General features: G+C 45.5%; 1 protein-coding gene across 6 annotated transcripts; it reads left to right on the top strand.

The window, feature by feature from the left end:
• Nucleotides 1-15094: 15094 nt before the first annotated feature.
• LOC108928928 (glutathione S-transferase LANCL1-like) lies at nucleotides 15095-21260 on the top strand. 6 transcript variants are annotated; one of them, XM_018743131.2, is made up of 11 exons: nucleotides 15095-15160; nucleotides 15445-15650; nucleotides 16046-16060; nucleotides 16478-16595; nucleotides 16749-16956; nucleotides 17668-17815; nucleotides 18299-18445; nucleotides 18550-18732; nucleotides 19172-19348; nucleotides 20371-20443; nucleotides 20626-21260. In XM_018743131.2, exons 2-11 carry the CDS (start codon nucleotides 15471-15473, stop codon nucleotides 20700-20702), a joined length of 1326 nt encoding a protein of 441 aa, XP_018598647.1. In that variant the 5' UTR covers nucleotides 15095-15160; nucleotides 15445-15470; the 3' UTR covers nucleotides 20703-21260. The 6 variants fall into 6 exon arrangements, with proteins under 6 accessions (XP_018598647.1, XP_018598648.1, XP_018598645.1 ...); XM_018743132.2 differs by having other exon boundaries at nucleotides 15108-15160; nucleotides 15442-15650; XM_018743129.2 differs by having other exon boundaries at nucleotides 15128-15172.
• Nucleotides 21261-23131: the final 1871 nt, after the last annotated feature.

Below are 23131 nucleotides of genomic sequence, written 5' to 3'. Positions count from 1 at the left end.
ACAGCAGGAAGTGAGAGTCAAACCTGCAACCTAGAAGAAAGAAAGGCAGCAGCTTAAAGGTTTATCCAAATAATTGACATTACATTCCTTTTTTTCAATTAAACATTTACATTAGAGTAGCAGCCGTGTGAAAGTTTATCCGTTATTCAACAATTATGATCTCAAAGTTATGGAGTATGAAAATTTACACATTACATGTACTTAAGAGATCATGGCAGAAGTGATTTCAGAAGAGGTGAGTTTTAAGACCCTTCTTAACTGCAGACAGAGATTCAGCCTGAAATTAGGATGCAAAGTGTCTGGTGCATAGTTGTCTTTGGATAGTCAATGCTAATGAAAGTGCTCCGAGCAGTTTATGTTACCATTGCAAACACTCCCACTCCTTTCAAGTCTTATTCCCCTGTACTCTGGTATAAAATACTGCACTAGCGCCTCTGCCAGGAATCACCAGTAATATTGCTGTGGAGTCTGGAAATGAGAACGAATCACACATCTGGGGGTTTTTACAAGGAGACACAGTTGCTTTTAAGAGGTTCCGGGCCTTTCCAAGCGAGAACGGGAGGTGGGGTTCACCACGGAACGCACCCCGGCCATCTCTGGGCCCGTCGCAATTCGTAGCGATGCCGTCTGGCCTTGCAAGAGCCGGGGGGGACGACACCCACTGGGGGCCTGTTTGAGATGCTGTGATTTATTCTTGCATTTCATGTTGTTTACAGGGCAGCATCCCCCGTTGGGGAGAACGTACACATGTTAACGCGGAAAGCAATTTCGGTGCTAAATAAATGGCCATTTGTACAGGAGGTGGAAAAAGTGATGTGTGGAAAAGGAGGGTGGGGTTTACAGAAGGACAGTCACAACTGGGACCTGCATTCGAGTTGACTGGAGACACCTCCTCTTCGCTTCAAGCCTAGCCATGCCCTCGAGCTCGGACTCCCTCGGGTTTATTTATTTTAAACAAGAAACGCCTCCTCTCCCTCGATATGAACTGGCTGGAAGACGGCGGAGCGGGAGAGCAGCAGTGAGTCAGCGAGAGAAATTGAGATAAGGAAAAACTTTGAAGATATGTGATCCTTGTGATGCACTTGCTTTTGAATCTCAAGTCCGTGAGGGAGAAGATGAGAAAGAATGCATAATGTGTTATGTATGTGTGTGTGTGTGTGTGTGTGTGTGTTTCTGCATGTGATGTAATGTAGCATGCCAGTCCTGCCTGCATATGGATATATATATATATATATATACATACATACACACGTGTGTGTGTGTGTGTCCTCTCCAAATCTAACATGCCTCAGCATAGAGACAGCACTCCCTCTGACAGGGTCCTGTGCAGTGAAAATGCATACCGTGGTAAATGGTGTCATAACTGGCCCATTAAAATTCTATTTTGACTGTTTTATGACATGCTGTGTTGAGATCAGCAGGAATTGTCTAGACAAAGAATAGTCCTTAAGTGAAAATGTCTTTCTGTCAGATTCATGTGAAAAGTGACCAGAACTCAAACTCAAAGCTGCAATTTTTTTTTTTTTTTGCATATTTGTATGCATTTTACTGTTTGCAAAGAAACTGAGGGCCAGCAGAAGGTGTGGTAGTGAGAGTCACTAGCTCGAAGGTTGTAGGCTTGAATCCTACCTCCTGGAGTAATACTCCTTCATTGAGGTACTTACCCGGAATTAAGAAAAGTTAAAACTAAAGTGTAGTTAAGTGAAGTAAAAATTCCCCAACTATATAATGGATAAATTGCTGTAAGTAGCTAAACACTGTAAGTCACTTAAGAACTTTAAAAATATATATATATATAAATTTTAAAAAAAATTTTCAATTTGTCAACCTGAAAATTAACACAATAATCCAGTATATTGAGATATTTCCCAGATAAGACAAGGGCAAAAAACTTGGGGTTTGAGGACACGTATAAATTTGTGTGGGACTGGTATGAAATTCCAGGTAAGTGGCTTTATATTTCCAAAAAGCATCTGACAGTTAAGGCCAGGTGATTAGCAACACCAAAGCTAGGACTAGCATCCCACCGGGAATAAGTCATCCTGCCAGTTATTGGTGTCTGCCGGCTCCTCCGCTGGGGACTTGAGAGGGGATTATGGGATTTCTGGTTCCGCCCAAGTAGTCGTCCTCCTCAGCCCCGCTGGCTGGCTCTAAATCAGAGCCTTTGTACAGGGCACTGGGAGAGATCAAGGGCCCATTGTGTTTTACATCAAATGGGCTCTTTGATGCTGAATTACACATGGATTTTAACTCCGTCTTAATACTTAAGAAGTCATGTTCAGCTGCCTCATTTAATATCTTCTATGACTCATTCAGATTTCTGTTTCATTCAAGATTTCGCGGAAATGTAACACTCGCATGCCTTGGTGAGGCTGAGAGGTATCAACAGTGTGATTTGGAAAATCAAGGCTCTGTGTTCAAGGGTTTAATTTTGGTATCTTGGACATGAGGCCACCACTACTCTACGTGTTAAATCCATGGAAAGTCCACTTTGTTATCGTTAAGGGCATCGAGTTGACTATCGGTAACCAGAGAGACGGAGGCTCTCCAGAAAGTTCTGTCCTCCGCTTGTGTCCTTGGTGTTGAAAAGGCTGTGTCCATTGTCTTTGTGATTGAGCCCATCCTTCTGTTTGCTGCTCATCCTTCACTTTTTCTACAAACTTGTCCAAGTTTTTCAGAAAAAAATCAAATCGTCCAAAGTATGATGATGTTAATCTCCTCATTTCTGCTGCCAGTTTTCTTGGTGGTCCATGGCATCCTTGAAGGTCTCCTCAAGCACCACAGTTCAGAAGAGCTCCTGTTTTTCCTGTCCTACTTCCTCAAAATCCAGCTTTCACATCCATGTAGTGTTATAGAAAACACAATTCCTTGATTAACTCCAATCTTCATTCTTGTGGAAGCATCAGCACATTTGAGGACCTCCTCCAGATCTTCTACTGCAACTCTACAAAGAGCTGGAGGAGCAGCTGCTGTAGACCACTGTTTCCAAGACACAAAGAGTAATTTAAAAATTAATAAAACAGTATTCATGAGCATACTACGTCTGTCTGAAGGATTCTGCTACCCCAGATCTTTGGACAGAGACTTCCATCACGTGTCAAGATGCTATTATCAACATGTTGCCAACTGAATATGTTAAATGCATGCATACTGTACATTATGAGTGTGATTGCCCTGCTATTGGCTGGGGTCCTATAAAGGGTGAGCACTGCCTCATGTCCTGAGCTTCCAGAATAGGCTCCAGACTATCATGACCCTACATTGGACAAAATGTTTAAATGGTAAAATAACCATAATTTCAAGCTGTTGACTTTACATCCTTCAGTAATCCATTTTCCTTTCAAGGTGAGGCGGTTTAAGTGATACTTTAGAAGACTATGGAGCAGTAAACCTAGGAATTCTGTGTCCTTCTTCAGGGTCCTTTGGCTCACACCATACCTTTTTCCTCCATGTACTTGGGCTGTTGCTCTCGCTGTGTGTGTGCGAGAGGTCTGACGCCTCACCCCACAGATTAATAAAAACGGAGAACCAAACAACCCCCACAGTGCCATTGTGCGTGGCAGATAGTGCCAGATGAAGAAAACAAGAATATCATATGAAGCGTCCTTGCTGTCTTCCTTCCAGGCTGAATTCAATAATGATCTATTTGGATGTAAACCATGACTGAGTAAACAGATCATAAATGACAAGGACATTTCTATATTAGTGTGCAAACATTACATTCTGCATGGTAATGAGAGGACAATTACCACCAAAGGCATTGAGAGTGCTTAACCTCTGCCTGCCTGCTAATGCCCACCCCTTCGGGCCAAAGGGAGGGTGGATGAACTGCACTGTCATTAGTGCTTAAACACTCCATGAATGTATCATGCTTTTTTTTAGCACAAAGTCCATAATTAATATGGAGCAGACATGCTCCCTCAATGCTGGAATGAATTATGCAGTCTGTTTGGCATTCTGTTGGCTTCTGGGATGGAGCGACAGACTGGGCCCAGAGAGACGTGGGAATAGACATTGTGTGTGTGTGTGTGTGTGTGTGTGTGTGTGTGTGTGTGTGTGTGTGTCCGTGCGTTTATCTGTGTTGTTTGCTGTATGTTTTTGTTGTATTTGGTATCCGATGAAAGTATGGTGAAAGTCACCATATGGACAACATTGTGACAAGACTACATGATCATTGCCCCACTCAGTCAGCAGCTTTCATCTGCCACCAGGCACATATTTAACTGACCTTATATTTATTCATTTAGCTGACAGTTCTCAACAAAGCAACATACACTCTTAATTTACTGTGATTTGCCTGTTTATACAGCTGAGTAATTTTTACCGGAGTAGTTGAAGTGAAGTACTTGGTTCAAGGGCACTACTCCTCTAGGATTCAAACCTGTGGATTTCAGATCCAAAGGCCACAGCTCTAAGCACTGTGGTGCCGACTGCCCCTATTCCACACTATGTGTTTAGGGTCATTTTCCTTACATCTGCGATCCTCAGTGCTGTGGTCATGTGACACTGCACTGAGGATAAAACGGCTTTGCTGAACTTAAAGTCAAAGATCAGCAAGGGGTTTTCAATTTCTGATCATGTTTTACATCTATCATCATTTACAGGAGCAGCATCATTATACACTGAACTCAATTAAAATGTTAATTTCTTCATTTTAGTCTTGTTCTGCTGGTAAATGTAGTTGGAACGCAATTAATCTGGAAGCCTGAAAATTTTCAGTATATACGGCTGAGAGGTGTACCTCTAGGGTCCACACTCGGCCACAGATTTTATTGGTTTTTCCCCACTCAGCTCTGGCTTATTATGTTAAAGTAGTTCTTGTTATTTAAAATCACACACACACACACACACACACACACACACACACACACACACACACACACACACACACACACATTTTCTGAACCGCTTGTCCCATACGGGGTCACAGGGAGCCGGAGCCTACCCGGCAACACAGGGCGTAAGGCCAGAGGGGGAGAGGACACACCCAGGACAGGACGCCAGTCCGTCGCAAGGCACCCCAAGCGGGACTCGAACCCTAGACACACTGGAGAGCAGGAGCCGGTCCAACCCACTGTGCCACTGCACCCCCCTATTATTTAAAATCATTTATAATTAAATTATTCAAAGTATTCTAAGTTGACAACCTGTAAGAATTTGTTTCCTTACACAAAACAACCTTCTTGCCACATCTGACACAAGTATATTATAGGAGTCTCAACATTGGACTGTCCATGAATTTCATGGCCCAGTCTTCCATGTGCTTTATGCCCACAGATCAATATAAATGAATGGCGTTATTTGTCAACTGCGGATGAAAAGGTGAACAAAAACAAGTTTATATAACTTCAGCCAGATAGAAACAAGTATAATTGTGCTGCAAATGCTACAACCATAAATAATGAGTAATTACAGGTAATTTGTTCTGCTTTAATAAGAACGGTGCCTTCACGCTGTGATGAACCACACGCTCTAATGCCATTAGAAAATGAAAACGGAAGAGGAAATCATCCGTGTCACTGTGTGGGTTTAAGGACCGGTGCCTTTCGGTCACGTACCCTACGCAGCCGCATTATGAGGGGGCAGCTGGTTGCGTAGCGGTTCGAGACGAGCGTCCCGGATGCATAAACGTGAATGTGAACGCAACTTTACGTGAAAAAACGAGGGCGTTACATGCAGAACAACAGATCCGCTTTTGTGCCGAGTGCCTCGCGGTCCGGTTGAGGTCATCTATCAACAGGACTATTGCCGCAGGCTATTGTTCGCCTGCTGGCTGCACTCAGCAGTGAGGGAAGCGGTTTTGTTCAGACCAATTAAACACAGAGGCGCGCCCCGCCGGGTCGGCTGCCGCAGGGGGACGGGTTGCAGAGGGGCACGATAAAGGAAGAGCAGGCCACCCCGCTTTTTCCCTTGCTGGGACGGGCTGACCTACAACTGACCGACATCATGGAGCTGGGAGGGTCCAGCGGAGTTGTCATCTCAACACCACTGCTGCACATCTTGCATCGCATACAGATGGGAATCGGGGGTTACGGAGAGCCGCGCACAAATAGGACGCATGAGACGTATCTGCATTTGTCTCGTTTTGGAAACTCAGTTTTGCCAATTTAATTAATGTTTGTACTCTACCTACTTAGTAATTTACCCGTTTCTACAGCGACGTCAGTTTCTGTATTAGTTCAGTGTGTGCCGTACATACCTCGATCAAGGGTACCGCAGCAGGAGCAGGGATTTGAACAAAAGACCAGAAATTTCAAGGTGACACCTCTAACCAGTACACCACCTGCTGCCCAAACAAAGTTAGATAAACACCTTACAATGATTTACCCATTTAAACAGCAGGGTAATTTTTACTGTTTCAAGGAAAGCATCTCAATCAAGGGTACTGTAGTAGGTCCTTCAACTGCAAGCCGACTCTAACCACTATGCCACCTGCTGCCAACATCACAAAGCCCAGGGAGCTGCATTAAAGCACTGACCTGTACAAGTACAGCTTATATATTATGTTAATAGAGAATAAAATATACATAATTTTCTATGTATTTTGTTATTTGTCAATCACTGATGAGATCTGTACAACATATTCACTAAATTTTGTTATGCTTTTATACCTATAGTGAAAAATTTGATTTCTGACTCGTCCGAGCCTCGGAGACTCTCGGGGCAGGACAACACTTTTTAAAACACCAAGCCATTCAAAACCTCTCCAGCCTTTCAAATTATGCCGAGGAAGCGTTCCAGGAACAGGAGTTCCAGCGATTCCTCTCGGTTCCGCCCGAGGGTGAGCCGCTGAATCTTCTCAAACGCAAACGCAGTGGCCCCCCACCAGAGCGGCCCGTATGGACAGAATGTCTTCGCCAAAACGGGAAAAGGACGACAGGAAAGGGAAGGTTTCCCAAATTTGGAGTCGGAGGCTCGAGGGAGAGAGGAGAGGAATCGATAGGGTTTGAGCTGCTGGGCGATGCCCAGGTTGGTATCGGTGAGTAGGCGGGGGATTCTGCCAACAGGCTATGGATGATTGGTTTGAAGGCGGGTGGAAAAAAAAACAAAACAAAACAAAACAAATAAACACTCTTTGCAGCTCACCTGTGACACCTGCTCCGGGGAAGCGGAGTCTCGGCTCCTCCCGCTGCCGTGTTGAGCGCCGGACCGCTTGGGGGAAGGAGGAGATGAGGGGAGGAGTGAGAGAGAGTCAGACAGAGCGAGATTCAGGTCATACGCCACCCCAGGCTCTGAAAATATACTTTTGGACCAAAGTTTTATCATTAAAAATGCGTTTGTTTGGATTTCTCTGTGTGTGTGTGCATTTAGTTTCTTACATTAAAGCAAAGATGGGAGAGCAGACACAAGCTTACCACTATAGGTGTGTTCCTTGTAACGTGATGGATGCGTTTCGGCAAGATGCCTTCATCAGCGTTTTCAGTTTCGTTATCATCATTCGTTTCATCAGTTTCTTACCCCATGAGGCCCAGAAAGTGCCCCCCCGCCCCAGCACAGTGGGCCCTCTGGGCCTTGCAAGCTTGTATGTTGACCAGTTCTGCCTTAGTGTCCCGCCCACTGCCATGGCTCCGCCCACCTTCACTGCTCCACCCACTTTGACTGCTCTATACAGTGTCCTTTCTGTCCTCCCTGACTGCTCCTCCCACTTTGACATTTCTAAGAGCTGCAGCTTCTTCGCTGGCTTTGACCATCACACATGTGCAGATCATGCTGTCGTTTCTGATTGCACTACCTGTTCGATCTGCCCTCCCAGGCCAGAGGACTGGACCCACTTATTTTTATATTCGCATTTATTCTTTTGGCAGATATTTTCCTCCAGTGATATGTTTTGAGACCCTCGAATGCTGGAGGGATTCAGTAGCTCTGAGGGAGAGAGCTGGATGGAGCTAATTCCACCACACCGGAGTTAAAACCATGAACCTACACACTTTTCATTTTGGATTTCTTGTGAGTGGAGCCACCAAGCGGCCAGGTATGAAGGAGCAATCAAGTCCTGCAAGTATCAGGGTGTTGAACCTTTAATGGTCTTTTAGAACATAACCAGAGAGTTGACCTTGATAGGTGCAGCTACAGGAATTCAGTAGAGGGAGGTGAGGAGGAGAGATGAATGGGAGCTCTTTGGAAGGTCAAACACAACTCGTGCAGCAGCATTCAGGATCATCTGGAGAGGCTTGATGGTGAAGGCTGGAAGACCACACAGTAGCAAGTTCTAACAGCTCATGTGGGATATCTCCATGGCCTGGATCAAGAGCGCTGTAGAGTGTGGTATGGGATGTTGGCAGATTCTCTAGACATCATACAAGGAGATATGAGCAGGACCAGGTTAAGGTTAGGGTTGGGGTTAGGAGTAACATGCTTCTTCACTCAATACTCCACAGAGCATAAGGACTCAGATGTCATGTGTACCAATGCCTAAAGAGATCCTATTGTACCTTAGAGAAGGTGCTGATTTGACTGGACTTCTGCGGTCATGGTCATTTCCATTTGAATGTGGACATAACTGCAGGAGCGGCAGGGTGCTGCATGAGGCTCTGTGATCCCGATCCACTTGAAGACTGTTTAAGAAGCTGCTCAGTCCTTGGGGTTTGTTGCACTTACTGGTGAAGTGTGATTGGCCATCCTGGTACCACACAGGACAGAGGTGGAGTGGGACCACCATTCAGACAGAACGACAGGCCTCGTTGACCGCCTTCACCCTTCTCAGCATGAACCTGTATTTTGAGTCTTTTTTCAGCTTCTGCAAACTTTATTGCAGAAGTCATTCTAGTTCATTTTAAGCAGTGTTATTCCTAGGCACTACAGAGCCAACGAAAGTGACAAAACGAAGACGTGCTAAGCCTAACCTTAACTAACCTTAACCGTAACCCTGACTAACCCTAACTCTAACCCTAACTAACCATAACCCTCACTGCAACCCTAACTAACGCTACCCCTAACCCTGACTAACCCTAACTAACCCTAACCCCGACTCAAGAAAGAAACTCAAGAGTGATCAAAGTGAAGATGTGCTAATCCTAAGTAACCCTAAACCTAAGCCTTCGTCTAACCCTAAGTCTAACCTTGATTAACCTTAACCCTAACCCTGTTATTCCTGAGCACAATAGAGCCAACCCTTGGAGGTGTTCAAGTTCAACCCTAACCATAATCCAACAAACCCTAACTGAATCTAACCCAAACTTTAACCCAACCTAACCCTAATTAACCCTAACCCTTGACAAAAATGCTCTCGCTTTCTCATGTTATTTCCCTTTTCCTGCAAAAAGACACTAATACACCAACAGAGACTCGTTCGTAACCACTGCTAAAGCGCCGCAAAACCGATATAATGTGACAGCGGCAGGAGCTCAGGTCTCATGTTTAAAGCCCAGCCGGTGTGGGCAAATCTCAAAGAGAACTGAAGGGAATCAGCGTTTACCCCCGTGGCAAAAAACGGATCCAATATGTATGATAACTCACAGAAACTACAGACCTGTGTGAAAGTGAATATTGCAATATTTTTTATTTCCTTCCTTTGCGTGCGTGGAGGTGTTCATAATCTCTCTCCGTGCTCTGGTTTCCGTTTCTGTGTTGCAGACAGACAGACAGACAGATAGATAGATACTTCTGAAAGTACATGAAGGGACAAAGGTGTTGAGAGCCTCACAGACCTTTGTTTGGCTCTGGACTCTAGACGTCCACCCGTCTGCAGCGTCGTCCCTGGAAACCGTCTGCCACTTCACACCACATCTTAACGGGCAGCAGCAAAACAAACGGAGGACAACAAAGGCGCTCTGAACTCCAGTATGGATTTTGCTTTCTTGTACGCCCACACCGCGCTCCCAGGTTCGAGCACGACGGCATTCTGGGGAGCGGGTGCTTTCAGCCAGCAGCGGGACACGGGGCCCTGCCGGTCCTCAGGGTCATCGTGGGGTTCGAGACGATCGCCAGCTTCCCTGCCGATCGCTGGTCTATCAATAAATAAAGCGGGGACACCCGTTCATGGGATCCTCACCCCGGGATGAGGCGGTTTAAACTCCGCGGTCGATAACACGCGGGAACGAGGGGAGCCGGCCGACGGCGCAGGAGGGAAACGTTTCTGCCGGAGCCTGTCTATCGCACTGAATTATTCAAGAGCCTCGCTCCATAACTGTATCCAAAATGTCAAGTGTGTTTAAGTCCCGCCGCGCTTCCTCAGCAGTACAATATCAGTTCATCGCCTTGTCAAGAGGGCAGCTCCGCCCCCTCCTCCTCCACCCTTTGGGGGTGTAGCGATTATAGCCGCTGTTTTTGGGCTCAGAGGTCACCGGTTCGAATCCCCACTCCTGCTGTAGTACCCTTGCTCGAGGCACTTACTCCAAACTGATGCAGTAAAAATTATCCAGCTGTACAAGCTGGTAAATCACCGCACAGTGGAGGTGGGAGTCAAAGCTGGAGCTTTGCAGTCTGAAGGCAGGAGCTCTAACCGCTGCGCCACCAGCTGGTCTCGTACATCGGAACACCAAGCTACTCGTGTGACTCTCCTAAAACCAGCATTGTTGGCTGTTATGAAAAGGGCTCTTCCCTTGCTTTTTTACCCCCAGCGCGGGGAAGGTTTCCCGCATCGTTCGATGGCCAAACAGTTTAGTAGCGCCATCTAGGGGACATTGGGACCGGTGCACCTGGTAACAACTGGTTTCAAAGCAGGGCGGATCAGAGGCCTCCCCGGCACCCCTGTGAATCTCAGCTGTTCCCTGGAGGCAAACTTTGCCTCTTTCCTTTCTCCCAGCATGCAACTGTTGCTTAATTATCAGGAGGATTTTTCATACATGGTGATTCCTTTTATCTGTGCCTCTTAGCCGCCCAGTTTGTTCAGTTCTACTCTTTGTTCCCCTTCATGTGATCCACTTTGGTCTTTACACTCGCTTCTCTTTTTGGTTTTAAGGGCAAGTAAAGTATGCAATAAAATACGCCACCTGGTGTTAGAAGGCTGTCATTGCAATGAGGGTCTGGGAAAGATGCTATACACTATGTGCCATCAGTTATTCTTCTTCTTCTTATTAATAATAATAATAATAATAATAATAATAATAAGTGATGCTGAATTAAAACCCTAATAGGGTGTTCTGTGTATGTGTGTGTGCACACTAAATGAGCTCATGATACACTTCAGTATGCACATCAGTTTAAGCAAAAATTTCTGGTCAACGAGTGTCAGCTTGATGGTCCGATCTACATATTTCAGGGAATTTATCTCAGCCAGGCAGCGACACCACAATTTTTTTTAACCCTTTCATAAGATTTATACTCTTTCATTGGAATTGCATCAAAAGGCGATACTAATAACCCCCCAAAAAAATGAGCTTTCATGGAAAAACCAGTCCACAAAATACCACGGTGCACTCTGTCGGGTCATTCTTTAAGGAGAAATAATGGCTCTTAATTGGCGGCTGCGGAGACCCCCCCCCCATCCCCCAGCGGGCCTGCTCGTCCCTCCCAGAAACAGCACGACACGCGGCGTGCAAAGGGTTCCTGCAGCTGCCGTCCAATCGGTGGCCTTGTGCCTAATAGAAAATATAACCAGGCCGGAATTAAATTATGCGCCTGGGGAACAACTCAATATTAGAGCGCGAGCGTTGCATAGCTAACCTTGAGCTGCTGTTTCCCCAGCTTGATAATATTTGGCCCATTACTCCGAAATAAATCTGCCACTATCAATAATTCCATTCAACACTCATGAAATATTGCTTTTGCGCAGGGTTTTTTTTTCCCCATTTTAATCTCAGAAAATATTTTGAAGGTGAGTAACAAAGGGAGAGTGGGGCGGGGGGCAGAGACTAATGAGGAGCCACTCCGCTCTTTTCCCAGAGGTGTCTTACTGGGGATGGCGAGTCATTACGCACGAGGGGGCCCCGCTTTCCAGTCCTTAGCGGTGGAGCCCAGACCTGGAATTCAAAGCTGATGAGCCAGTTATGGGCGATCCTGGGTACGAGGAAGTGCGGAAGTAGCGGGAAGCCGCACCTGGCGAATGCTGAGAAATCCTAAATTTAAGTTTTTTTATTCATTGCACTTCCTTCTCGACAGTTTGGGTCAGCGGTGCAACTTGTCAAAAATTCAAGGACCTGTAAAACATTGTATTTATTTGTTTGTCTGGCACATTTCTCCAACTCAGCTTACAGTGGTTCAGTGGTTTACCTGGAAAGGGTTTTTTTTTTTTTTAGTAGTAGGAGTAATTTTCAGGGAAGCACCCTGCTCAAGGCCACTACAGCACTGGGTGGGATTCAAACATGCAACCTTTAAAATTTGAAGACAGTTCTAGCCACTCAGCCCCATTATGACCCCTGTGGTCTAGAGCACCTTCATGCCCCCCAGCAGGAAATCAATGAAAAACTGTTCAGATATTTTTTTTTTTTAAGTCTCAACCCTTCTTGATTTTCCTTTTGGTGTAAAATAGATATGAGCCAAATTCCCCACACAGCCCAACAATTTTTAATGGTCACACAACTATGTCCCCTGTATGTACTGAGGATTCATTACTGTATTTTACTGTATTTTACCACACATCATACTGTCTACAGAGCCCACACTCACTTCACAGTGACAGTTGTTTTTTTTTTTTCTCCCCAGAAATATTCCCTATAAAGAAGATCTTGGCCTATTTGTGAGATATTCATATTTTTGTACATGCGTCTCTGTGAATAAAAGTAAACTTATATTGAGAAAAAAAAAAATAATTCTAAGAGCACCAGTACTATCTGAACCCAAAATGACAGGTGTGCTGCTGGTAGAAATTAAAGCTAGAAGAGTTACATAGAATAAATAAGCATTCTTGGTGGAAATAAGTAAATGTGAGCATTAAGATAACCACACACACACACACACACACACACACACACACACACAGACACACACACACACACACATATTGTTGGAAACAGTTTGTCCTGAGCAGGGTTGCAGCAAGCCAGAGCCTAACCCGGACACACCCAGGATGGGACACCAGTCCATCGCAAGGCACCCCAAGCAGGGCTCACACCCCAGAACCACCAGAGAGCAGGACCCGGCCAAATCCGCTGTGCCACTGCATCCCCCAACAGCTTCAGTTTTACTGAAAACAACATGGTACGATTACTAATTACCAGTGAAAACCAGTCAATAATTAAAATTAAATTACTATGTTCAGGGGGTGGTGGTATGGTGGCACAGTGGGTTTGACTGGATCCTGCTCTCCTGTGGGTCTGGGGTTCGAGTCCCGCTCGGGGTGCCTTGTGATGGACTGGTGTCCCATCCTGGGTGTGTCCCTTCCCCCTCCAGCCCTACGCCCCATGTTGCTGGGTTAGGCTCCGGCTCACCACGACTCCGCTTGGGACAAGCAGCTTCAGACTGTGTGTGTGTGTGTGTGTGTGTGTGTGTGTGTGTGTTACTATGTGCCTTTATTTAGCTTATGACTCTGTTCAAAGTGATTTACAGTGAAGGTCAGCAATTTTACACTGATTTAACCATTTACACAGCAAAATAATTTTTACAACATAAATGTTAGTCTACCTACTATTACGTACCCATTTATACAGCTGGGTAATTTTACTGAAGCAATTTAGGGTACGTACCTTGTTCCAGGGTACAACAAAAGGAGGTGGGATTCAAACCTACAACCTATGGGTCGAAAGGCAGCACTTTCAACCACTGTGCTACAAATTTATGGTATCAGTTTATGGTAAATGCCTAGGTAAGTAGCAGGGTAAGTAGTGGGAGTACTAGGGTAAGTAGCAGGAGTCAACAAGAAACAACGCACTGCTGTAGAAAATACAAACATCACGGTAAATGACACAGGCGGCTAGGGTAAGGGGCAGCAAGTCATGTTTTGACTGTACCTACAGCCTTAGTCTGGACCCAGATGCTGCAGGTTCAAATCCAACTTCCTGCTGTAGTACCCTGCACAAGGAACTTACTGTAAAACTGGCTCCAATAAAAAGTAAAAATTTAAAATTTTATATGTGCTCAGCAACATGTGTAAGGAAAGTTTACTCCGGGTGGTGCTGAATCCTCCAAAAGAAGCTGAAATAAGGTATAATTAGGCGAGCAGTACTACATTTACATGTATTTATTTCATTTCTCATTGGAAGTCGCTTTGGAGGAAAGCATCTAAGCAATAAAGAAATTTAAGTGCAACTACAGTTACTTGATCAGGGTACTAGAGCAGGAGGGGGATTTGACCCCAAGACCCTCTGAGTGGACACTGCTCATATCTAATAGAGTTTCTACGGGCCACTGCCTGAGGGCCGGCAGAGGGTCAAATGTGTCCACACTGTATAAAATTATTAAAGAACAAAAACTGCAGTGAATAGAAGGGCCATAAACTTACATTTTTTCTCTCAGTTCTGAGTTTTACCGAAACAGAGCTCAGAAATAATAATGATGGGGAAAAAAATGAGACAGTAAGTTGTAAAATGGAAATGACACTAATGAGGAAACATTTTGTCTGCTATCAATAGGGAAAAAAATTTAAAAAAAAAAAAAAAAAAAAACTTAAGTACCAGTTTTGTGGAACAATACAAACACGTGTCGCTTTTGGCAGAACAAGTGACCTGCTTCATCACAGTTAACAAGGACAGGCGCTCTTTAACTTCAGATGAAATACAAACGAGTTCATTAACAGCGTGTTGCACAATATCTTTGTTAAATATTCTTGCGCAAAACAATGTTTCTGCAGCACTGAGGTTTGTCTGCTAATTAGTGTCCCACAGACATGGCCTTGGAAAGCTTTGCTTATTAAACTGAGAATTAAACAGAGACTGGAAAATTGCAGGAACTCTACTTTTTCTGGCCAAAGGAAAAAAAAATAAATAATTGGCCTATTAATAATAATAACAATAATAATAATAATAATAATTTTGCGATGGACAGGTGCAGCTCACTGTTTTTAAATTTCAGATTTATCATATATGATGTAATTTAATTAATATTTAATGTAAAGCTGGCTTGCACGAAGGAAAACGCATCCTGATAATGAAAGTACACGAAAAGGAATCGATCATACATCTTTATTACCACGTTATTATAATATTTGCGGCGGGGGTAAAAGTCGCTCGGACGTGAAGCAAATATATGGGTACTTGAGTGGAAGTATTACGGTAGTCGTGCGCATGCTCAGCTCAACAGACTGGAATCCGTCTGCTTCGAGTTGTGCAGCAGGAGTGTCGCTGCTGTATGTACGCAGGTGTTGGAGCAAAACAATAATGCGACTAGGCGTGTTTTGCAGCTTTTTAGACTCGTGTATGAATGCATGTTCTGTTATTATGATTGAACTAAGTTCCTGCAGTACCTGAGCTGCTTTTGCGCCCAGTTTGAGCTCGTTGTAGCACTACTAACAGGCTGACGAGTACCTGCTGCTCTGTCTGTGTGAGTGTGCAGCAGCAGCAGCGCGCGTGACTTCCGGCAGGTTGGAACCTGGTCGCCGGGCTTAACACGCGGTCTCTTCTCCTGAAGCAGAAACCGGGGGAGGACGCTCACGCTGTATGCCTGGCTGGGCCCCGGTCCTTGGTCCCGTCCTCCGTGTTGCTGTCGTTCTTGTTCCCGCCCTGAAAGCGAGCCGCATGGCGGCGCACAGCATGGCCTCCCGGGCCCTGAAGAACCCGTACCGGGACCACGACGGCTCGGCCGCCTGCTCGCAGGGCCTGTTCGACCAGCACGGAGGGGTACGGCATCGCCTGGGCCGCTGCGTCCGGAGTCCCGACTAGCGGGAGGCAAAAAAAAAGGAAAAAAAGAAGCTTTAAACAGCAGTAGGTCGCGCGGTGGTGGGCGTGACGGCGTCTCGCGCCTCGGGACACTGACAGTTGCAGTTTGTCTCACACACATTTTTCCCTTTAACAAAAAACCCACGCGTGTTTAACACCACAAAAACAACCTCGGATCAATAAAAACATTCTGTTTGAAAACTACAAACGGCCTGAGAGTTCCAGTGTTTGTAAATTATTTATTCATTTACTAGCTGATGCTTTTCTCCAACGTGACTTACAGTGTTAAGATACTTAAAATTATTTATCCAATTATACAGCTGCATAATTTTAGTGGAGCACTGTGTTTTTTTCAGGTGCTACAGCTGGAGGTGAGATCCAACCTTTGGATCCAAAGTCAGCAGCTCTAACGACTATGTTACCAGACATCCCGCATTTCTTATAATAAATATAACCTCATTGACACAAGTGGGTATTTTTTTTCAAAAATCATTGTGCTTCCATCAGGAGTACAGCAGCAGCAGCAGCAGCAGAGCTACTCCCCAGTCACGTGGTCACAAGTTCATGTCCTCAAACATTTTGTCTTTTCATTTCATTTTCACATTTGCGCACTTTTGTATTTGATTCAGCATGAATTTTATTTATTCCAGGGTTCTATCACTTTATGTACTACTGTTGCCTTAGCCGATTCCTTCTGGGATTAATACGGTTATTCTCCATCTGTCTGTAGTTTTTTCATTTATCGTCTTGTTTCGCATGTTTTTTTGTTTGCCTACTGTTCCTGTTAGTTGACTGCAGACTTTGCTGGGCGGCTGAGGAGTAAGATCAGCGAGCTTCTGTCCCACATGGAGAATGGACTCAAGTCCGCTGACCCCCGGGACTGCAGTGGCTACACGGGATGGGCAGGTGAGGACTGTGTTTGGTCTCTTGGATCATAAACAAGAACAACAAATCTGTCGCTAAGGCCATGTGTGCACCATGGCGATAGGGTTGTCCTAAATTAGCATGCTTGTTAGTTTTATTGATATTTTGTACGAAAACCAAGCCTTCCCCCCACAGGAATCGCCCTGCTCTACCTGCATCTCCACAGTGTTTTTGGGGAGACTTCCTACCTACAGAGGGCGCTGGACTACGTGAACCGCAGCCTGCAGCGTCTGACACGGCGCACGGTGACTTTCCTTTGCGGTGATGCAGGTCCGCTAGCGGTGGCTGCCGTGGTCCACCACAGGCTGCAGAAGAGCCAGGAGGCAGAGGAGTGTGTAAGCAGGTACAAAGGACAGTAGAATACGTGGTGGCAGCGCTGCTGCCTTTTGAACACAAAGGTTGCGGGTTCAAATCCCACCTAATGCTTTTGAGCAAGGTACTTACCTTTTGCTCCAGTAAAAATTACATGGCAGTACAAATGGGTAAATCATCGTCAATAGCACAACACTAAGTTACTTTGCAGGACAACATCAGCTAAATTAATACATGTAAATGTTTGCTTTTACAGTTGGAAATTTTCCAAGTATACTACTGGAATCTTATGTGTGGTCTCTTTACAGATTTTCGATGGTACTTTTTCCAGTTTATTTCTAATTGCATTTTTTCACTAAAATTTCTGGCTGTAGCAGAGTATGGCCTCTGTTTACCCTCCGAGCCAATAGGTGGCAGTAAAGCACACCCACACAGAGTTGTGTGGGATTAAAAAAAAAGTCTTTCAAGTAAAAACTTATTTTTGTACAGAAGGTAACTCATGAATAAATTGAGGGACATCTGTATTATTGACCTCTTATGGGTTGAGTTTTTTTTGAAAGTGACTTTTAAGTTACAGACAAAAGTTCTGGATACAACTGGGATTGGAAGGTTATTCACAAGTTGAGGAGCCTGCATGCTGTGCTAAAGAATAGCACCTCTGTCACCCTGAAAAGCGCTTTACAAGCGTGTTTTGACACAGTGGGGTAACTCTGTTGTAAGGACTCGTCTCTCACTTCCCCAGGCTCCTAAAATACCACCAGGATGTGGTGAAGGGGTCGCGGAACCTTCCGGATGAACTGCTTTACGGAAGGGTGGGATACCTGTACTCCCTGGTCTTTGTCAACCAGCAGTTTGGGCAGGAGAAGATCCCCATGCAATACATCCAGCAGGTACATCATCAAGTGGCACACGGGCCTCATATCTGGTATTTACTGTTTATATTAATGCCTTATCTTAGTGTATAGTCACCTGATATTTTAGTAAAGTCAGTTACCCTGTCTTATGTTTTTTGTCAAACATTACCATGCTATGCTGCCGCATTTTTCCCCCAATATGTAAGAATGTAAGTATGAACGTGGCATGAACTTTTAAATTCATTTAATTTAGCTCCTTAATGCTAAGTTACACATGCCGAAGGACAGGTTTACATAATTTCATACTAAGATAAACGGTGAAAAAATATTTTTAACACTTTTCTACATTTGACAGCGCTGATTTGGTATCAGTTCACCCAGTTACAGGCCACTCGGGCAGAGAGTATGAGAATAATAAAATGCAGCATTCGGTACATCAAGCGGATTCCTCGTTTCCAGCACATTCGTAATTTTTCCACCACGTGTGATGTCAGAGTGGCTCATCCCACTGTATCCCAGATCTGCGATGCCATCTTGGCCTCCGGGGAAAGTCTGTCCAAGAAGCGGCGCATGCAGCAGCAGAGCCCCCTGCTCTTCGAGTGGTACCAGGAGTACTACGTTGGCGCCGCCCACGGATTAGGGGGCATCTACTACTACCTGATGCAGGTGAGCCCTCATACCATTAGCTAATGATTGCATTTGCTGGGGAGACTGTTCAAGAACGCTGTAACGCAGCTTTTCGTGTTAAATCCCATCTCTGTGCCCCACAGCCTGACTTCGGCGTTGGCGAGGAGAGGCTACAGGGACTTGTGAGGCCCAGCGTCGACTACGTTCGCCAGCTCAAGTTCCCATCGGGGAACTACCCTCCTTGCATCGGGGACTCACGTGATCTACTGGTGCACTGGTGCCATGGTGCCCCCGGAGTGGTCTACATGCTCCTGCAGGCCCACAAGGTACAATCGCAGCAGGAGGGGCCTTCAGCTGCGCCCATAGTGCTCTTGGGGTTTTTGCCAAACTGTGACCCCGTGTGGCCATGTTCGTTATTGCAGTTACTGATAGGGGTCCATTTATTACATACAGTATGTCTTATTTATTACATTTATTCATTTAACAGGTGCTTTTCTCAAAAGAGACGTACATCTCAGAGGGACAAAAATAATAGTGTATTGCATCAAAAGAGGGAATTAATATTCATATTTTTTCCTTCTTGTTCCAGTCACCTTTTGTAAAGAGATTGTCTCAAAAAGTCACATAACTGTTGTATTTCTGTTACAGCCCGTTAGTGTAGCCATGCAGCCACTCTTTAAAAATATATTTATGTACTTTGCTCTCTTTAACCACTAACTCTTGGCTACAAGGATGATGTGAAGTGACATCCCTGTACCCCCGCAGGTGTTTGGCGGGGACGGTTACCTGGCGGATGCCCTACAGTGTGGGGAGGTGATTTGGCAGTGGGGTCTCCTGCAGAAGGGCTATGGTCTATGCCATGGGACTGCTGGCAATGCCTACACCTTCCTGGCCCTGTACAAAGTCACAGGAGACCCCAAGTACCTGTACCGTGCCTGCAAGGTGAGCACTGCACTCCTTCACACCTCCATGGGTGAGACCGCACAGTTCTGATTGTCATTTGCCTTTTATTTGAACCCTGCGGTAGTGGTGTTCCATCCCCATTGAAATTATGGTAAATTTCATTGTTGCTTTTAAAGTAATCACTATGGTGAGGTTAAAATGGTTTATTTATGTGTGTTGGTTGCTTGATGCTGATGTTCCAACTCTGATAAGCTTCCTGTGGCTGTTTATAGATGTGATCAAAGATACAGTACTTCTTGAAAGTATGTGAACCCTATAGGGCTTGCTATTATTCCTGTTTAAAATATTAAAATAAACTAATAAATGATTGATTGATTGGGGGGTGCGGCTGGCTTGGCTGGGTCCCACTCTCTAGCGGGTCTGAGGTTCGAGTCCTGCTTGGGGTGCCTTGCGACTGTCTGGCGTCCCGTCCTGGGTGTGTCCCCCTCCCCCTCCAGCCTCGCGCCCTTTGTTGTCGGGTTAGGCTCCGGTTTGCTGCGACCCTGCTTGGGACAGGCTCTGTGTGTGTGTTTGTGAGACTGACTGATACACCTGATTCTATTTACCTATTTCGTTTAACCGGGGAAACTTGGTATTTTTACACTTGCACTACTTGTGTGTTTCTACTGCACATATGATTTCCTCTAAAGCCACATGTGTAATTGGTCATTACACACCTGTTATGCCACATGAGAAACACTGATTCTTGTTCAATAACCATTTTGTGTTAAAACTAAGGGACACAAGGGCTTCACATACTTTCAAGCAGCATTGTATTTGACATAATCGTCCAATAAGCCAAGCAGCTCTGTTGTGTTTAACGACCTCTTTCTAGAATATTCCAAGTCCCAAATGCACTGCTGTTGTACCCTGGGCTCTGTCCTCTTTTGTCATGTCTGATCTTGGTCTCTACTAAAGTGGAATGTGATTGGACCCATGTTGGTCAGCCACAGAAAGTGACGTTATGTACCTTGACTTCCAGAGTATCATATTGGGATTTTAATGCCTTTTTTTCCTTGTAGTTTGCTGAGTGGTGCATGGACTATGGCAAGCATGGCTGCCGCACGCCCGACACACCCTTCTCTCTCTTTGAAGGTAGTGTAAAGGGGATGGGGATCGCAAACGGTGTCTGTTAGGTGTGTGCGGAGGTGTGACACCTCCTACCTGAGGTCCACCTTTACACACCTGACCGAGTTGAGTTAACAAATGTGCTGCGAGGTTTGCAGAGATCACCACGATTTTCCTGACCCTGTTTGTTCCGTGTCTCCTGTCATCAGGCATGGCCGGCACCATCTACTTTCTGGCTGACCTGATGCAGCCTCAGAAGTCCAAGTTCCCAGCATTTGAGGTTTGAAAGTATCCCCACCCATTCTGCTTGCACTCCAAAGCCATGTCACCTCCACGCTTGGCCTTTGCGTGTCCTGTTCTCATGAAGCCAGTGTCGCAGAGCTTTGTCTGTGGTGTAAAGTCCTGGCTTTATTTTGACATCGTAAAGGGGCACCCCCCATGGTCTTTGTGACGGGGGGACGTTCATGCATTTATGCTGTGAGTTTCATCACTTCACATATCTATGGAAACTCCAGCAGCTGAAAGGTAAAGATGCAGAAATACAGTAGTTTTTTTTTTTTTTATTATTATTATTAGTAAATGATACTCACTTGGTTTAGGTAAACAACCAAATGGTACCTGTTATTAGTTCTTCGCTTTTGTCTTAATTTGTAAAGGTGTTTTTAGTATTACCATGCATGCAGCTGCTGGTGGCACTTGTGTAAATTAACATCAGCTGGTATGGGAAATAAATGAACACCCCTACAAGTTTTGTCTGTTTCTCTTCTTATGTTTATTCCTGCTTTTTCCACAGTTACTTCTCAGAAATAAATATCTTCCCTTTGCATTTCAAAATTTTTGTTGTGCATCATTCTTGCACCCGTTGCTGTACCTGTCTTGAGTCTTGATTAAGGTGAGCAACCCCCTGGGTCATTGCACCACATAGCAGTGGAGGAAACACTTCCTGAATGTCTCCGGTGCTCTTTCCGTTGGAAATTAAAGTATAATTTGCACTATATTTCCTGCCCAGTTGCAGTGGTTTAAATTTAAAAAAAAAAATAAATAAATGTCCTTTAGTATTCAGTTAACTGATACTTTTTCCAGGGTGGCTTACAAAGTTAGATTTGTAATCTAAGCTATTCACATGATTTACCCATTTATACAGAAGGGTGTCTTTCATTGTATTACTTCATTGTATTCATCAAGGGTACAGCAGGACAAGTGGCAATTTGAACCCAGATTGTTTTAAGTCCAAGATGCCATCTGTAGCCTCTACACCACCTTCAGGCCCTTATAGATCATTAGTGTCACATTGCAGGTTATGAACTGCATTCCTGTTCCCTGCTGCTTAATCCATTTCTGTCCAGAAGGAACCTGTGGTTGAAACAGTCATAGGGATGTTTCAGTAGAGCTGTCGTCACCTGAGCGCGTTGAGACGGAAAGAAGATCAAGAAGGTTGTTGTCATACTCTGAAACGAGCCGTTCCTCATCGTCACTGAACGCAAGTCAACTTGATAATTATCCCGCTTAACCGCAGTAAAGTGGCCGGTGGCCGACGGAGTCCGTCTGCAATGGAAACAGTGTGTGCCGCTGGGATTGAGTTTCTCCCGCAGTGCGGCACTCCTTTCTGAGCCTTTGTATCGCCTCCCCTTACGCCCTGTGTTACCGGGTAGGCTCCGGTTCCCTGTGACCCCGTATGGGACAAGCGGTTCAGAAAATGTGTGTGTGTGTGTATCGCCTCCCATTCTATAATCCCCTGCTGCATTGTGGGAAGGCTTAGCCAGGGCCCAGGGGGGTGAGTCAGCCTCCTTAAGGAACTGTGGCCTTGGGGAGAAGCCTCAAGAAACTTCACACCCCTGGGGAGGACTCTATAAATAGGGCCCATCTGTCAGGGGCCCGGTTTCACCCGCATTCCGACCGTAGCGTGCGGTGGCCAGGAGCCTTAGCGGGGATGCATGCTGGCCCTCGTCACCGTGCCGGGGGTTCGAAGGGACACGATGTGTCCTTTGCGCCTCTTTCCGATTCCCTGGGCACCCGCACGCGGAACGGGCCCTCAACTCCTGCTCCCGGCAATCCGCCTCCTCAATGGGGTGACCGGCTAAACTCGCTGATGCTTACATGAGGGTCAAAGGTCAAATTGTGGCCCTTCACCTGCCCTTAGCTTCTAAACCCTTCCGCCTGCACACAAGAATTAGCAGTCTGTGGCTTGTTGCGTGAAGGATCTTCCCTGCTTCGAAGATCTTCCTCGAATCCAACACGACCCGCTCGCCTGTGCGGTTCACCCAAGTAGGGCAGAACGAAGCGGAGCGGCGATATGGGACTTGATGAGCACCGCCCCGGTTACTCATCGCTCCCGAGAAGCCACATCGGGCGGAACCAGCTGGAGAGAGGAAGGACGTGGCGAACTTTACGGGCAACGTGGTCAAAAAAGCGGAAACAAAATCGCGATTGTTGTGCTCCCCGCGGTACTTCTTTTTCTGCTCTATAAGTAAAGCGTGATTCTGGAGAGTCTTCCTGGAAATGAACGGGATTTGTTGTGCGCAGCGGTGTGGCGGTTATTAAATTCCCTTCACATTTAATATCTGTTCTTGTCTCTGCAATGAAGGGGAATCCAATTACAGGCCAAACGCAGAGCATTTTTACCTTTAAACTCTAATTGTCTCAAGATTTGATACTTCCATATTGTCTGAGTCAGTTCATCCAATAAATTCTGCGGCAGGTTTGTTTGAATATTGA

The sequence above is a fragment of the Scleropages formosus genome, chromosome 14 (genome assembly GCF_900964775.1).
Source record: "Scleropages formosus chromosome 14, fSclFor1.1, whole genome shotgun sequence".
Taxonomy (NCBI): domain Eukaryota; kingdom Metazoa; phylum Chordata; class Actinopteri; order Osteoglossiformes; family Osteoglossidae; genus Scleropages; species Scleropages formosus.
Note: the sequence above shows the minus strand (reverse complement) of the source record. Positions and strands in the feature narration are given on the sequence as shown.

What these genes read in the sequence shown, in the direction of transcription:
- LOC108928928 (XM_018743128.2), top strand. An exon ending in TGGCTACACGGGATGGGCAG is followed by an intron (nt 16,596 to 16,748) that starts GTGAGGACTGTG and finishes TTCCCCCCACAG; the next exon opens with GAATCGCCCTGCTCTACCTG. An exon ending in ACCCTTCTCTCTCTTTGAAG is followed by an intron (nt 20,444 to 20,625) that starts GTAGTGTAAAGG and finishes TCCTGTCATCAG; the next exon opens with GCATGGCCGGCACCATCTAC.